Here is a 13,898-nt window from a genome sequence, read left to right as displayed (position 1 = left end):
TATCTATTTGAAGATATCACATAATTACTGTAAAATTAGATATATTTTAATTTCGCCGGGATGAAGACTCTTAATAGTAAATTAATACTTTTCCTTATAATTGACTTCCTTCTGTTTTGTAGTAGGTCAGGTTACCAACAAACATACTGTATTTTATATTGGATAAGAAATTTTATAAAATTAGTATAAATCTCTAAGTTATTAGGTTCTTAAGAGGCACACAGATATGTATTAAAAGAACATTTAACTAATTTGCTCATTATAACATGGCATACTACTTGAAACAAAATTTCTGTTTTTACGTTCATTGATTATGTCCTGGGTGAAATGAGAATGTAGGAGGAAACAACAGAACCCCGAGAAAATTCACATACAGGATATTGTCCATCACGAACTTCACTTGGTGTAGGATCGATCTAGGGACCCCTAGCACCAGAGATAAGCGGTCTAGCTCTGATCCATTGTGTCCTCTAGATAATAATAATAATAATAATAATAATAATAATAATAATAATAATAATAATAATAATAATAATAATAATAATAATAATAATAATGATTTCCGTTGTGGCCTTTTGATTACCACACGAGGTCTTCTGCAAGAGGAATTCAAACTTGATTTTCGAAGCAAATTCATGCAGTTCGGATTTCATTAAGTTATAGACCCCAGTCTTATAAAGTTCCGAACTAAGGAGAGACGTAAAAGTCCAACCAATAATGTCGGGACCTATGGCGTGGTCCAGTATTCGGTTATCTTGGAGGCTAAATAATGTGGTAAGGAACAGCTTATACTGTGGAAGTGGTTATTTTGATGGTTTGTTGACCCTCCAGATGCACCCGATTCAAGTTCCGGCCGTGGTTTGGAGCCTACGTTAATAGAGAGTTCTGCCCTTTATAGTCTCGGTGTTGTAGAAAGACAAAACTAATCTCCTTCTCTCTTCCAAATAATAATAATAATAATAATAATAATAATAATAATAATAATAATAATAATAATAATAATAATAATAATAATAATAATAATAATAATAATAATAATTTAAGTGTTGTGAACAACTTATGGGAAAAAATACATCACTATGTTAAAACTATTAGTATAATCATTTTAAACAGACCAGAAAAAAATAATACAATATGACTATTATAACAGGTTAAAGCCTTTGTCGTAAGATTAATATATTAGAGTTATGAGGTTCAAACTGTTACAAAAAACAAAATTTAAAAAAATAGTCAAGTTCATAATATACAGTTAACAAAACTATGCAAATTAAAGTTTCAATTAATTATCGTTTAGGAGAATGAGTCAATCTTGTTTGAAAGTGCACATCCAGTATGCAAAAATTTGGTTACTTATCGTCATGTTTTAACATGAAAGATTGGTTTTTTGAATAAAAGATTATAACATAGAAATACACTGAAAATATACAATAACAATAAAATCAAGTTTGCCAGCTATAAAACATGTCATAAAATTAAAACAATTTAATTTTTGTAAGAAATACACTGTTATTTCTCTTAATATATGTTCATTTTAAATTGTAAGACATTGTCATCCTTCTTAGTATTTCACGTTTTGAACTTAATGCAACCAATGTAGATCGATTCCTAACACTATATATCGGCACTCTCATTCCTAGATTTTCTAAGTAATATTCGCTCGTATGTTTGTTATCCAACACAATTTGAATAAATAAATAATTTATCAATAAATTTCCTCCTTTCCGATAAGGATTGAAGTCTCCAAAAGGTTAACCAATATTCATAATCATGTAAATGGTAATACTTTTTCATTTTATAACATAGTAGCCTTATAAAACATTTCTGAACAGCTTCGATTTTGTTAACAAGCGTGTTAGATAAACTGTCCCAGACAACTGAACCAAATTCAAGTTTGGATCTAACAAGTGTATTATAAAGGTAGACGTAAGAACAACCATTTATAAAATCAAGCCATTGATAAAATATGAAACCTATTGTTTTTCTGTTTGATGGCACTATATCACTTATATTATTACCAAATTTTAATTGTCTATCATACAAAATACCGAGATCTTTAATTTGTTTTACTTTGTTTACTGTTACTCAATTAATTTTATATTTGCTAACAAAATATTGAGTTTCATTAGTGAATGTCATATATTTAGTTTTCTCAGAGTTGATCATTAATAAATTATTTTCGCACCAACGATTAACTGTATCTAAATCTTTCTGTAGCAGCCAATAATCGTATTCCTTATTAACTACTGTAAAGAATTATTATTATTATTATTATTATCGGCGTGGAAGACCGGATTCAATCCCTGCGGAGGCCAATGTGATTCGGGTTACACATTAAACTATCTCATATAGCCATCCTTGCTGCTGAAAACGATGCTAAATTTCAATACAATACAATACAAACAGAATAACTTCAATGCTTCAAAGAAATTGTGAAATAGAATACATTGCTTTGTGATAAAATAAAACAATTACACAACAATAACTTATATATATATATATATATATATATATATATATATATATATATATATATATAAAAGGAAGAAAATGAGAAAACTAATATAAAACATAATGTAGATAATTATGCACAATAATTCTCTTCGTTACGTTATTAAAATATTCAAGCTTTCAGTTTAATTAAAAACAAAACAAAGAATTTAAGATAAGATTTATAGTCTTAAAATTATATTAACACTTAAAACAATCTTATAAAATTACTTATCTTATAAAATTTTAATTGTTTTGTGTAGTTAGTCTAAATTTATCTCTTGAAAGAATCGGTTAGGCCTAAAAAAAAAAAAATAGCGTTGAACAACCCAATTAAATTTCACATTTCTAGTATTGAGGAACTAAAGTTGTATGCATGTCTCATACTGTGAATTGGCACTTTCAAACCATTGTTACGTGAACACTATTCAGTAACGTATAAGTATGCAGTATCTTTTGCAAAACTCTTCATGTGTATGCAATTCATCTGGATCTTATCACGATAATTAAATTAATCATGACACCAGAAAAGCATCAAACGTTTCTTCTGTTTGTAAAGTTCTCTTGACCTCAATATTCCAATGTTCATAACTATGGGAATAGAAGCTCACATTCATTTCAAAACATAATAGGTCTTATACAACATTTTTGCACAGATTCTATTTTGTCTTTTTACAGTTGCAAAAACACTTGTGTTGCATATTACCGATCTGAATTATAATTTTTTATCGTAGTAGTATCTTATATAAATACTTATATAAATGAGCATACATTCTATCATTTTGAAAGACCATTCTTTGTTCTTGTTGCTTGGAAATACATTTTTTTACGAAAATGTAACTCCGAGATTGTTAACGATATATTTTCACACCATATTCTAATACAAGAGTTTTGTTGGTCATAAACCTCAATAATTCTTGATGCTGTACATAGCAAGCAAGCGAAAGATCTATTTTTAGATTTTCATCAATTTTTTTTTTAAACTCACGGTACATGACAGTGGAATAATTGTTACTATTTTTTCCCTCTCGAAGAATGTTTGTTTTTAAATACATGAAGGAGAGGCAATAAATACACTCCCTCATTATTAACCGATTTCAAATGCAAGTAATGGGACTAATTAGCCTCAGAAATAATGTAAGCCAAATTGTAATTAAATCTAATATATGAATGTATATTTTCGAGGGTTATTGTGGGGTATATCAGGTGAAGTAATGAAGGTTAACTCACTACTCACGATAACTCTTCATAATTTTAACCCCAAGCCGTAGGGATTTTAGATATTTAAAAAAAATCTCATAGAACATCATATCATATCAAAATCGATTATTATTATTTTAAACGAAAGTTATTGTGCAACATATAGAAGTTTTATCAATCGTGTAGGGAAAAATAAACTGTTAATCATTTTTAATCAATTTTAAAGCAAAGGAGTGGGGATGATTGAGTAGTCTGAAAAAAATATTAGCTATCTTATTTACATTTAATAGTCTTGTGTCTTAAGAATAAAGAGCAAAACACGTTTATATTCGGTACAATCAATAGCCATTTTCAAATAAAGGCAGCAAACGTAACGGAGCGACGACTGTTAACTATTACGAATTATCGTTACTCATGGACTCGACGTTTCCTTTTTGTAATAAGGATTTTGTTATCTATAAATTTAGTCATAATTTCACAAGTGTTTATTCACTTTTAGCGAGCTTCTGTAGTCATTTAGTTAGTTTCTGAAGAAAACAATTGGCCAAACAAATGTTAATTCCTTTAAAATCAAAACTATTTAAAAAATTAAAGCTTATGTGTCACTGTAAAATTACAAGCATACTTGTGGTACATTGTTTATGTAGCTAAAACACAATTTTGAGGAAACTAATACTTAAAACCTCCAGTTTCAAGATACATACATATCATCATTATTATTATCATTATAGATATTCTGCCTTCAAAATGATCGCCTATGAAATTTACCACAAATATACATTTCCCGATTATACACATAGTATCAATATTAAAAGTACCCTGCAAAATCATTATCAAATTATATTCTTACAAGAAGACAGTTACAGATATGCGACAATCATTTTGGACATGAGTGTACCTTGTGACGAATCGTGCTTACATTGAACACTTGTAGCAAAAACTGTTTGAGTTGCTCTTTAATTTGATGTATTATAATTGTACGTTAAATGTAATACATACTACAAAGCCTTAAAATCCTGAAATTCATTTTGAAACACTCTGTATTCAACCTACTTAATACAACAACCGAATCTCATTTCACGTGGACAACACTTGACTGATGCGATAACTGATAATCATTTTCTAACCTTCCCAACTAGTAGAGAGTTTGCAAGAGCATCTTCTTTATGGTCCGGTCACAGCATTTTTATTATGTATAAGTCTATTGTAAGAAATTGGAGCACTCCGTATCTTTCACTTGGGTCATGACTTTGTACCCAGTGAACTAATTCTAATGCAGCCTGTAGCAGAAACAGATAGCCTAAACGCTTGCAGATGTTCAGTTGTCTACGTGTATTCTACACAAGTACCTAAAATATAAAATCCTTCTTCTTTCAAACAGAACGATCAGCCCAGCACAAAATATCTCAGTGGCGGCTCTAGCACTTGGTGAGGGTTGGCACAACTACCACCACGTGTTTCCCTGGGACTACAAGACTGCTGAGTTAGGAGATTACAGCTTCAACTTAACTGCCGCCTTTATCGACTTCTTCGCTTGGCTAGGATGGGCCTACGATCTCAAAACAGCGAGTCCCCAGCTGATCAAGAGTAAAGTCCTTTCATCTGGTGACGGAACTCACCCTGTATGGAGAAAGGAAGATAAGACGAGTGCGCCTCCCGAATTAACAGTAACAAAGACTGATTTGTGATTAAGCGTAGATAAATGTGTGTGTGTATGTATGTGTGTGCGTGTATATACGGATGATTGATTTTGTACGTAATGTATAGGGTTAAATATTAATTTTTCTATTTTTTTTATTATCACTGAGAGTGTTTTGAGTTACCTGTTTCAGTATTCTACTTATTTTCAATTTCAAAATTCATATTCTGTCCTTTTTCCAATTCTTATTCAGATGACTTGAACAAACTACTGCATCTAAAGTAGACCAAATTCTGTTACGGTTTCGGTATTTTAGTAGCGTCTTCATCATGCACAATGCTCGTCACAGAAATTACAATAGAGTGTGGTCTGGTAATCTCGGCGTATTTCTTTATTTGTGGTGTTATATTCAGAAATTAATTTATCTGAATCCTCAGTTAATTTGTGAGAGTTATGGTTAATTGCAAGGGTTTGTAATGTAATCTATAACAGTCAACAGCTGAAGAACGCAACTATCAGATACATGTTCTTTCGTCTATAGCAATTCATGGAGACACAGTGTTAATGCGGTCCCCTCTTGTGCGAATAGTCCATGGTAAAATCCGATGTGAGCATATTATGGACAACACCGTGGCCGAGAGATTTTTCAGGTTCTTCCAACTTTATCTTACCAATGAATGAGTCTAATATAACGCATTTCCGGCGTTTAAGGTGGATCCCTAAGAAATGTGCAACATATTGAACCCATTTACCTTAACGTATAATCATTAATATGAACAGAGAGAATTGCGACTTTTGTCTAAATTTTCAAAACAAGGAACGTTAAGTAGTAAATAGACCAAAGATCAGGAACGTCAGGAAATGCAACTTCGGAAATCTTGCACTTCCGTTGTCACCCGAAGAAATGAAATTACTTGGCACGTCCATTCTTACATCATAGCTCAATTGCATTTATCATCCGTCCCTTTAATCAATAGAATATAATAGTGGGACGTTAAACTAAATATTTAATTTCAATTGTCTATTAGTTCTAAACAATTAGGCAAATTTCAATATGCTTTTCTCTTGGTAACGAAAATCTTAATACATGGTGAAGTTATTCAGTAAACAACATTTATGGAAATAGTGCGTTTTCTTATTGCTGACTGTACAAGAAAATATTGTGTAAATAAGCTCTTAATTTACTATTTATTTTAAACTTAGGCGATAATGTGAGTACTGATAAGCCTTGCACTTAAAAGTATTGTAAGAAGTGAAGAACTGAATGTTCCGTGGATAGGCTACATGATTACTTTTACAACACTTGTGCAATTATTGGACAGCATATTATGAATGGACAGCATGGTTTTATAATGTAATTTTTAACAGTCAACTGTTTAAGAACGTATCAGTTACATGTTCTTTTGTCTACAGCAATACATGGAGACACACTGTTAATGCCAAGGATATTATAAAATAGAGGATCTGCCCATACAACAAAATCATGAAGCCATACGTCACAGCTTCGCCACACCTACTCTACCCACTCCGCGCCACTAAAATCGCAATGTTTCGAGTCAACAATCTTGGCGGAAACGAGAGTAGCTAATCAGACGTTCGGGCTCAGACGATGCTCGGTTGTTTTTTGGCTTCATTGAGTTCTCATGATGAAGATACGTATGGGCAGATCCTCTATTTTATAATATCCTTGGTTAATGCGGTCCCTTCTAACATATCCTCTTAACAAAAAGACTTGAATCCAATCAAATAGACCTAATCTCAAGTAGAAAATTGGATTTAGATAGGATAGATTTAATATTTAAATTCCATATGAGAACTTATAAATAGTACTTTATTTCAAGGCGATATGTATAAGGAGAAAACTAATTTGTTTTCACTTTCTCTGACCTGACGCCGCTTAAATCGAAATCTTAAGATTTTTTTTTTCTTAAATAGCGTGTGCTATAAACAAGAGAAATCGTATAAGATAGTTCAGAACATAGGAAATGACATGCGATCTGATGCCATACATGTTGAGATTTTGACTCTAGGAAAAATCGTAAGAGATTTCCTATGATCTATCCTATAGTGTATAGCGGGCCGAAGAATCTGTATTATCATATCTTACTCTTTTGAGACCACCGCACTTTCTTGTTACAACAATAGTTTTGAGCATAGTTTAAGATAGAATAAACGTAATACCCAGGTGAGATAATAGTTATCAAAGTGTCATATATATGTATAACTCAAGAAGTTTTATAAAGTATACGAACGAAAGCAATACCTCAATCACACTAAAAATAAAGTTTTAATACATATTGTGATAAGCCAGAGAAGGCTATAGGTACGGGCTATTAATAAACTATTATGTAGTTACTTTTAAAATGGATTGTGTTAATAAAAGTTGTATTCAGTTACTAATAAACAAAATTTAATGTTAAGGTAGTATATGTACAAAACAAAACTATATATAGATGAGAAATAAGGCATAATAGATTCATAAATGTAACTTTTTCCACGAGCAATATCTTTCTGTGAAGTGTCTTTTTTCAACAATTATAATTAAGAATACTGAAGAATTAATTAAATTTGTTTTATTTATTCAAAATGTCACTTGTTTCCATCTTCAGAAAATAAACCTTATATAATAATCATCACTTAGTGTTTCATTTGAACATTTTTTTGTAACAATAAGTACTGTGATAAGAGCTAAAGTTCTCCTAGGAATTATTATACTGTCGCCAGTGAAGTAGGTATCTATTAGTAGTGACAAAACCGGGAATCGAACTCTCATCTCCTGCGAATAAGATGTGTAATCTAACCATACAGCCACGAAGAGCTCAGAAAAAGATGTTCTGAAAGAGACTTTAACAGTAAGAAATTCTTAAGATCAATTATACCACAGGTGGATTTCTATGCGCAACTGCATGAGGGGGAGGGGGTAGAAGGATGGGACAGGCATCTCTAACAAGATACATTCGCGAAGTATCCCCTCGGAATTCATGTAAAATTGATTCAAATCCAAAGTTCTCCGCGGCTCAATGTGTATTTCACTAATTTTAGTGGCACATATGAGTAATTAGCATATTTATGGGCCTTCATATATCCGGAATTCAACACTGTAAAACATAATTTCTTAAATTTGAGAAACCGTTTCTTATCTGCACTTAACAATTCTCATTCATAAGGAAAGTAACAGAAAATTTTCTCATTTTGCTTTGGACTCTATACAACCTCCTCTACTTTTCTTCATTTCTCATTAATGAGAGTTTCAAACACTTATTTCTAAGAAAAGATCTTCTCGATACACAGATAAGAAACGATTTCTCAGATTTAAGAAAGTATTTTTAACAGTAAGTCATACACTACTATAACGCTCGGTCACAAAATTGCTTTTACTTTCTTTAGATGTAACTGGACCTGAATGTGGGCATATGCAAAAGAAATTGGATCAAATACTGCTCCTCTGACACGTGTGACTCACCACGGCTGCCATATTGGGTTCAACTTTCGGTTTTTCAAATGGGAATAGGTGCAAATGAAATGAAATGAAATCTTTGAGTTTTACGTCCCATAGTTATATCGATTAGGCTAAAGGAGACGGTGAAGATGAGAAATGAATGAAATAGTGGAATGAAGAAAGTGGGAGGAAACGGGAGAACCCCGAGAAAATCCACGAGCACGATGTTTGTCCATCACAAAGTCCACACAGCGCTTGCTGGGATCGAACCAGGGACAATAAGCTCCGGAGGTGAACTCTCTACCACTGAGCCACCGCGCCCCCCGGAATAGGTGCAAGTGATACATCAAATTCATATGAAATTTTCTCGGAAATTCATTGGTGTAGTGAATTTTACCGTAGCTTGTACCGTTTGCAAGGTATTGCATGTTAAATGTCAGGCACTTCACGAATATTGAACAAAATAGAAAGTTGTGCAGGGCACCATATGTATATGTAATCTTTTACGTGATTTATTGTTGACGAAATATTATCTGAACGTTACATACAGAAAAACGGACATAAATACGGAAATAGTAGGTCGTCACACAAATCTGGTCGTATTTGGATTGACATTAGGTATTTTGACCGTAATACAATACTTCCTTGTTATACGCAGTATAAGAGGAAAGTGATAACAATCACTCACAGAAATGTAATAAGATTATGACACCAATGTTGAAAGAGTTTGTTAAACCTACAGTATTTTTCCAGTTAGAAATTGTTTTGATTTGTCAACATCAAAAACGTAAGCGTAACTGATATTACTGTGCAGTGACTATTCGAGAAGTGCCTGGAGGGATTTAACATGCAATACCTTCCAAATGATACAAACTACAGTAAAATTCACTACACCAGTGAATTTTCGAGAAAATTGTACATGAATTTGAAGTATCACATGCACCTATTCCCATTTGAAAAACCGAAAGTTGAATCCAATATGGCGGCCGGAGTGAGTGCCCACATTCATGTCCAGTTGCATCTAAAGAAACTAAAAGCAATTTTGTGTTATAGTGGTGTATGATTGAATTCCGGCTATATGAAGGCCCATAAATATGCAAATTACCCATATGGGCCACTAAGAACTTCGCATTTGAATCAATTTTACACGAATTCCGAGGAACACTTAGCGAATGAACCTTGTAAGACATTGTGTCTCCCATTAGAAACGTGAACAGATAAGGTTCTTCTAAGAAGTAAAGGATCATGCCCCTTTAGTAAAATACCCTAGCCACTGGATGTGTAGTCAGAAACAATATTAAGTATAAGTTGAAGGTATAATTTATTTATTTATTTGTCATCAACACAACAGGCATAAGCCCAATTATAGTGTTGGTGTATTACATAATATATTCACAATAGTTTTCTAAAGCATAGAGTTCATATTACATATGTCAATTTCTTTGTGTTCGATACATAACAACATATTCTCCAGATTGGTGATTTCAATAATACGTTTGTCCTTTCTTTTTTGCAATAGAACTGGCCAGAGTTATCAACACGAGTTTTAAGTGTCGGGACATGAAAATCAGATTCGTACAATTAAACTCGTTTTGTACTATTTTATGGAGAAAAATGAGATCTATTACGTTTCAGCTTCGTTCTAGTGTAGTAATACAGAAGTTGTCTATTAATGTTAGGTAGTTTTCGTAGGATGGATAGATTTCAGTTCTCTTGTATGCCAAGTATTTGATAAATTTAGATTGGACCTTTTCCACTTGGTGTCGGTATTGCTGTTGTGATGGCTTCCAGATCACAGCAGCATATTCCAGTTATGATTGGACATAGGAATAATACAGTTTTGTTAGCGTGGTACTATTGTAAAACTCCTTTCCAGTATCATTTATGAACCCTAACATCTTGAGAGATTCGTTAACTATGTTCACTATATTGTTATTCAGAAATGATACCTCCAACCTATACTTAATATTGTTTCGGACTGTACAACTTAGGGAGGTGAATTTGAGACTAGAAACGTTGCTTCCACGAGATTGAGTTTCAGAACAGGCAGGTAGCCAAATTAACAAGTGTTAATGAATCAACGTTTCTTACGGTTTCATTTTCTCAGGTACAGAATGTGCAAATTTTCGCGAGAAAAACTAAAGTACAGACAATCGTGAAATCAAATTTATTTTTAAGGTTAACTAAGACTTCGTTTTTAGAGTTCTACACTCTTTACCGCTAAATGTAGAGTCAATGTGTTATTTAAGGGTTATAGTTATCGGTAAATTGTAGCACATAGCGAAAAATTGCTTTTTGTTTTTCAAAACTGTTCTAATAATAATAATAATAATAATAATAATAATAATAATAATAATAATAATAATAATAATAATAATAATAATAATAATAATAATAATAATAATAATAATAATGATAATTACTGATGTTATTTTGTACCTAATCTTGTTCCTTATCTGTAAACATTTTACTTATCGACGAATCAAAATTATAACATTTTTCTCATTAAGAGCTTTTTCTTTTAAGAGAAAACATCCGGTACACGGTCAGGTCAAGGTACGTACTTAGGAATACTGGAAGATTCTATTTCATAGATGGAAATGTAATTCTCACATTTGTAACTAGTACATTTACACCTTCTTTGTTTTTATGATAATTTTATAACCTATACTGCTGATTATATATAATATTCACACATTTCATTATCAAACATAAAAGAAATATTTTCATAAAATTACATCTAAGTTAACGATTACAATCAACGAAATATTTTTGCTTTGTGATTACAACATACTTTTTTTTTTAAAAAAAAACAAAGAAATCCGATGATAACAAAGCACTGACATTGAAAGAAGTTAAACATCACGGAACTCAATATAAAAGTAAAATATTAATATCTATCTGAAAACGTAATTATGTACTTTTTCTTAAAAAAAATATTTCAACATACTCTAATGTGAGGGTCATAATGAAGCAACCGTACTTAGAATTTTTTTGAAAATAGTTTTCGATTGCAGTAAAATATATCAATTCATCGAAGAAGATTCAGAACTCTTTGATTTCATTCCTTGATGACCAAGGTAGTGTTTCTCACAAGAAGAGACAAGAACTAAGGTTTTCTGCCTTCATGTTATAAATTTTGTAGAAAGCTTGTCTCGTTTCGATTTTCACAGAATTCTTTCTCGTCTCGTCTCGATTCTAGAAAAGCAATTCTTCAGAGGAACTGTATTCTCACACGCTGTAAACAATGTAAACCAGCAATGTAACTTGTGTTCAGACTGAAAACGCAACAGGATCTGCTTTTATCTGATATCTAACTGACACGCGAACCTTATGTTTAAGGATAATTTGGTATCAGCATCTTAGCCTTCACCTGTGAACACCATTTCCATCACATCAGAGTTTTGGTCGACCGTAAAGCAAAACTTCAAGTGGGTGTGAGCTGTGATATCCCCTCCAAGGATTTTTTGAACGTTATAAACAAAGGAAATGAGACTGTTAAGAAGTGCAAAGAAGTTTTTGAATGCAATTTAAAATGCAACAAAGATTTGTGTATTTTACTGGTTATTTCAATTTGAATTCATTGTTCCCTTCAACATCGAGGCTATATGATACTAGGATCTACAGTTTAATGTGGAATCCGCACTACATGAGTTTCAACCGAGCATTGTAATATACCTTTATATATTTTGTGTGTTGCAATTATGTTAGTTTCTAAATAAAATTATTCAACGTTACTACATATGTGAAATCATATTACTGTATGTTATATGTAAATTCCGAAAATCAATATTTTCCAATTTTTAACCTCAAAGTCGTAAAATTCTTCTTTTTTCCTCTGAAAACTCTCTCAACCTTAGACAAGAGTGAGACTGAATCTATTCTGGAATATATCATATGTACGTATGATTAGGAATATACGTCTGATGTCTGGGTTGGAAACAATCAGGCAGAGACCGCAGCACCGGAGTGTTGAAGGTGTCGTGTTAGGGCAAACTCCATACTACGTGATGAGCAGTAGAACGGAAGAGTGCAATCAACTGGACAGGCACTGATAGTGTAAAATGGACGCCCTCTCTGATTTCCAAAGAGAGTGTATTGTTAGCGCTCGATTATAGGGTACGAGTGTGATAAAAGTGGGAAGTGTGTTGTGTATGCTGAGAATGGCAGTATCCATGGTGATGATAGCCTACAAAACACATCAGCGAAGAGGAATAGTGGTCGAAAGAAAGCCCTCAGTGACAGATTCTGACGAACATTAAAGCGGACTGTAATTCAGAACCATTGCGCGACTGCAATGCAAGTGACGGAAGAACTGAAGCTGCATCGTCGAGAGCCGCTGCTGCTACGTTGACAATCAAAATCCGCCACAAGATACATGATATGAATGTATGGGTTCGGGTTGCACGGATAAAACTCCAGATAAAGGACCATAATGCCTAGCAGACGCAAATAGTACCGTGAACATGCAACATAGACCGTTGATGACTAGAAACGTGTCATATGGTCGTATGAATCATTGATTTCTGATTTCTATCACTGATTTCTATCCACGGCCAATTTCTATATTCGATGGATGCCCCAAAAAAGCGTTTGATCCGCAATGCCTGTGTCCAATCCGAAACTTAGCGGCAACTCTGTGGTATTATGTGACTCAATATACTATTAAGGGTAGCACTTTGTGGAACTTTTGTACTCTTGGGTTTCTGGCCCAGAGTCAATGACATAGTGGTACCTAGGACTACAAATCTAAATTTTTCTAATGGGCACGTTGGCCCATCCGTTCAAATTCCGGGAGGGGTGCATAGGACCACTTTTAAATTTTGGATATTACCAAATTTAAAAAATTGGTATGGCAATATAGGGGTATGGTACGTACTTCTGTAAGTTTTGGTGGTCCATGTCGTTCCCTTTCATGGTTAAAAAAGCGACAAAAATTCAAAAGTTGTAGGTTTTTCATTTATCCTCTTTGATGAAATTTTATGGTAGTATATGTTTCTTTTTTTTATGAGTACAGGGATCAATTTCCTTTGATAGAACATGGATTCATTCATGCTTGCTATTAAAATTTGGGATGGGTACATTAGCCCACTCCTTAGATTTGGAATTTGTGAAGAAACAAAATATGGTAAA

At 32.7% G+C, this 13,898-nt stretch overlaps 1 protein-coding gene across 3 annotated transcripts in view; it reads left to right on the top strand.

The window, feature by feature from the left end:
• Positions 1–7,959, top strand: part of LOC145663204 (acyl-CoA Delta-9 desaturase-like) — a 116,143-nt gene extending 108,184 nt beyond the window's left edge. For all 3 annotated transcript variants that reach the window (XM_081729556.1, XM_081729557.1, XM_081729558.1), the window contains exon 6: positions 5,069–7,959. In XM_081729556.1, coding sequence (XP_081585682.1) covers positions 5,069–5,375 — 307 coding nt within the window. In that variant the 3' untranslated portion in view covers positions 5,376–7,959. The remainder of the gene's footprint in view (positions 1–5,068) is intronic.
• Positions 7,960–13,898: the final 5,939 nt, after the last annotated feature.

The sequence above is a fragment of the Thermobia domestica genome, chromosome 10 (genome assembly GCF_964235325.1).
Source record: "Thermobia domestica chromosome 10, izTheDome1.hap1.1, whole genome shotgun sequence".
NCBI lineage: Eukaryota > Metazoa > Arthropoda > Insecta > Zygentoma > Lepismatidae > Thermobia > Thermobia domestica.
Note: the sequence above shows the minus strand (reverse complement) of the source record. Positions and strands in the feature narration are given on the sequence as shown.